Source organism: Gracilinanus agilis, unplaced genomic scaffold (assembly GCF_016433145.1).
Source record: "Gracilinanus agilis isolate LMUSP501 unplaced genomic scaffold, AgileGrace unplaced_scaffold53243, whole genome shotgun sequence".
NCBI lineage: Eukaryota > Metazoa > Chordata > Mammalia > Didelphimorphia > Didelphidae > Gracilinanus > Gracilinanus agilis.
In genome coordinates this window covers 3908-8218 of record NW_025388292.1, presented here as the reverse complement: position 1 = coordinate 8218, position 4311 = coordinate 3908, and the positions used below count along the sequence as shown (strand labels likewise).

Below are 4311 nucleotides of genomic sequence, written 5' to 3'. Positions count from 1 at the left end.
TTTCACCAAAGTTAAAGTGTATGGAGAAGCAGGACCATATGAAGCACAAGCTGTCTTAATTTCTTTTAACACTTTGTAGGGAAGAGGGTCCCATGTAGGAGCTACTTCTTCATCATCATCCAATTCATCTGCTCTAAAAATAACTGGGAAACAGAACGACGTGTCTCCGTCCTTCCGAGCATTTTTTATTGCTCCTTTAAACCCTATATTCTGGGGCTGGAGCTGCGGAATTGGAGCTCCAAGTGGCAGAGGCTCCTCTGCTGTTATCTCTCTTTCCTCTTTGAAAGAGAGGTTTTTAGGTGGGGGAAGGCCCTCTGCTAGTGACTTTTTCATTCGAATTTTAAAGCTCTGTTTTGATTTACTATGAGCTTTTTCCTCCTCCTCTGATTCTAACACTGAAACCTTAAAGATTTCATTCTCTGCATTCTGACCAGATAACAAAGTTGTTTTTTCAGGATACGAAATTTTTACTGGCACTTGTTCTAGTCCATACTCAACACAATAAGTTTTCAAATCATTGCCAACTTTTTGCCAGAATTCTAAGGGAATCCATGGGCTACAATTTTTAATAAGATCAAGAAATTTAGTGAGCTGTTCATTACTAATTTTTGCTCCCCATTTGCTGAGGGTATGATTAGTTATAGCAATAAAAAGAGTTCTTTCCTTTGATTCACTGTGCCCCATGGTGTTCTGTTTGTCTTAAGTTGTAAAGATAAAAGATAAAAGTTACTCACCTCTAATCCCTCACATTCTCTCCGTGAGCCAGCAGCTAAACCGGGGGATGAGTCTCCTAGCCACCTGAATTTGGGAAGCCCGTTGGCTTGGGGGGAAAAGGTATTCGCACTGCTCAGAAAGCCCTCACGTTAGGCGCCATCATATAGGGAGCCAACCCCCTATTTGGTTTTGGGGTCCTGAGTGGTGTTGGTGGCTTAGGATTGTTAAGGCAGGAGAAAGAAAATGAGAACAACCAGACTAGTGGTTAGCCCATGTTGCTCTAACGCTAAGGGATTTGGACTTTATTTTATACTGGTTTCAAACAAAGAACACAAAGAAAGAGTAACAGCTGTGAAGGGATTACAAATCATACACAATCCATTAAAGTNACAAAGAAAGAGTAACAGCTGTGAAGGGATTACAAATCATACACAATCCATTAAAGTCTAAAAAGTAGAGATATGGGTGCAAGGACAAGGGCCAAATTCCAACCACCAATTAGTAGGGGTTTACTTCTGGGAGCAGAAATAAATTTCATGGAGATGTTTACTAATTGCGTTCTGCCTTGATTTACAGATCTGCACCTGGTCAGATAGTCTGGACTAAATTGTCTGGCTCCAGTCCTTATCTAAGTAATATATTTTTTAGGGTTTAGGCTTCTTAATTATCAAGGAGAGAAATTGTTAACTCAGTAGCTTCTGGTCTGGTTATGGACTCAAAGCTTTCCAATAAGTCTATAATGTTTTTCCAATAAGAAAAGGTATGGATCATAAGAGGTGTCAAAAGAGGGGTCTCAGATTTTTATCTATTCTCTTATTGGCTTCCCACAGTAGAGGACACAAAAATAACACTGAATAAAAAAAAAAAAAGATGAGAGAAGTTATCCAGTGATGGACAAACTTTTTAAAGAGGGGGCCAAAGGAAAGGAAATGCTCATCTGTCAGTCTGTTTCTAAGGCAACTCTTTTGAAGTTTCATTGTATTGTATCCTACTCTTTGTATTTGTCAGATTAGGAATAATGTCCCCCCTGCAGGATAGAATATTTCAGGGGGGCCAGCATCTGGCCCACAGGCCTTAGTTTGCCCATCACTGAACTAAACCAAATATATATGAAGGAGGTCCAAGCTGGAAGTGACAGAATTTTGAAAGCATCAAGGGATCAGTACACAAGATATATGATGGAAGGAAGAATCTCAGGTCTTATTGTTACTCCCAAAAAATTACTGAGAGAGAAGATCAGTAACAATTAATCCATATAATTCTTTATTATATGTATAAAAATTTTTTATAATAATTTACTCACACATTAAGGACATTCATTTTTTTTTGGAAACCCTTTTCATCTTAGAATAAATATAGTGTAGTGGTTCCAAAGGCAGAAGAATGGTAAGGGATAGGCAACTGGGGTTAAGTGTTTTGCCCAGGATCACACAGCTGGGAGGTGTCTAAGACAAGATTTGAACAGGAGACCTCTCATCCCTGGGCCTGTAAGGGCATTTTTAAAAAGAGTATTAGAAAAGGACAGACAGGCTTTTAGAAGTAATATTAGACTTTTAGAAGTAATATTACACGGTAAGTTATCTTTACTATTTTTACTACTACCTTATCTTTGCCATTGTCTGAAAACAGTATATCCCACTGGGCATGTTCATTAGCTATAGAAAAACATTCAATTTGGTGGAGCGATATGCTATCAAAGGCTCTTCTCTAATTAAATGTTTCTCATGAATGTGATAAAAATTTTATAAAAATCCTTGAAATATAACCATGAAAGGCAAACTTCTTTGATAACCCTCAAATTAAAATCAAGTGAGACCAAAAATAGGGAGATATAGGCTTAACAAAGGTGTTTGTCACTATTATTAAGGCAATCCAGGTTGGATTCCAAGTTGGAAAGAGAATTCTTAGAAATGGTCAAATCCTTCAGATATTCTTCTTGTTTGTGTATGCAGGCTAATTGCATAATTTTCCAATGCTAGACTGTTTCAAATCTCTTGGATGAGATCCATAGTCATTCAAAATAATTTTGTTTTACTATATAGGAAAACCCAAGTTTTGGTCCAATGGATGCTGGTTCGAAAGTATATAGGAAGAAATTTTGTATTCAAATAGCAACAACATAATTCATCTCTTTGTATAGGTAATGTCACATCATCAAGGGTGATGGAAACAGCCAATGAGACCTCTGAAGAATACTTCATCTTACTAGGTTTCTCTGACCAGCCGATTCTTGAGATGACTCTCTTTTTCATCAGTCTAATTTTTTACTTTTTTGCTGTCACAGGCAATTCAACCATTATCCTGCTCTCCCTCTTGGACTCTCGACTTCATACTCCCATGTACTTCTTCCTCAGTAACTTGTCTCTTTTGGATCTTTGTTACACAAACAGCAGTATCCCCCAGATGTTAGTAAATCTCTGGGGTCCCAGAAAAACCATCACATATATAGGCTGTGTGGTTCAGCTCTTTGTCTTTCTCTCAGTGTGTGGTATTGAATGCCTTCTCCTCTCAGTCATGGCCTATGACCGTTATGTAGCAGTCTGCAAGCCCCTCCACTACATGGTCATCATGCACCCCAAGTTGTGCTTACAACTGGCTGCTTTTGCCTGGCTTGGTGGAATTGCCAACTCCATTCTGATGTCTCCACTTACCTTGTCACTTGAGAGGTGTGGCCAACGACATATCAACCACTTTGTATGTGAGATGCCAGCTCTGATACGAATCTCCTGTGTTGATACTAGTCGAGTGGAGGGCCTAGGCTTCTCCATAGCTGTCCCTTTTGTTCTGGTGCCCGTTGTCATGATTCTGGTCTCCTATGGGTACATTGCTGCTGCTGTGATGAATATTAAGTCAACAGCTGGCAGGAAGAAAGCCTTCAACACTTGTTCTGCACACATGATTGTTGTATCACTCTTTTATTCCGCCATCATTTTCATGTACATGCAACCAGGCAATGCGGCCAGTCAAAACCGAGGCAAGTTCCTCACTCTCTTCTATTGTCTGGTGACACCTACCCTGAATCCTTTCATTTATAGTCTGAGAAACAAAGAAGTTAAAGGGGCAATGAGAAAGGTCCTGGGGAAAGGCGGAAGCCTACATTGACACGGGGGGATAGGAGGGTGGGATGGCACAGGACATTACTGGGTCTTCAAATATCTGATTTTAAGTCAAAGCTTCTTCATCCTGTATTAGGGCACTAAAGTTTTGTTCATTAAAAGTTGTGCTGTTCATTACACAAACATTTATTGGGCACTAAAGTAATGGATACTCCTGGGACTGAGAATGGAACAAGGTCAATCTGAGGCAAAATTTGTTTTCCTTCTCTACTTTTGGTGTTGTATCCACAGGTGACCTCCTCCTGAGCTCCACTTTCTAGGTCTAATGTCCTCATGCTGCCTTCTGCATTTCTCCCATGCAAGTCTCTTGCCTAAGTACTCCACTTGAATTTATCTTCCCTAGTGGGTAATCCATGCTTTCTTTCTCCCTAATCACTCAGGGCGTCTAACTGTATCTACCAAACGTAAAATTAAAATTAATATGCAATACTCCAAATATTATATTTTATAAGATTTGTTAATAATCACTAGAAGTAAAAGA

The 4311-nt window shown here is 39.3% G+C and overlaps 1 protein-coding gene across 1 annotated transcript; it reads left to right on the top strand.

Annotated features, from left to right (window-relative positions):
* Window positions 1-2877: 2877 nt before the first annotated feature.
* Window positions 2878-3816, top strand: LOC123255851 (putative olfactory receptor 2W6). Its single transcript, XM_044684575.1, has one exon. It carries the CDS (start codon window positions 2878-2880, stop codon window positions 3814-3816), a length of 939 nt encoding a protein of 312 aa, XP_044540510.1.
* The last annotated feature ends 495 nt before the right edge of the window (window positions 3817-4311 follow it).

What these genes read in the sequence shown, in the direction of transcription:
- LOC123255851 (XM_044684575.1), top strand. Translation starts at nt 2,878, where the DNA reads ATGGAAACAGCCAATGAGACCTCTGAAGAATACTTCATCTTACTAGGT.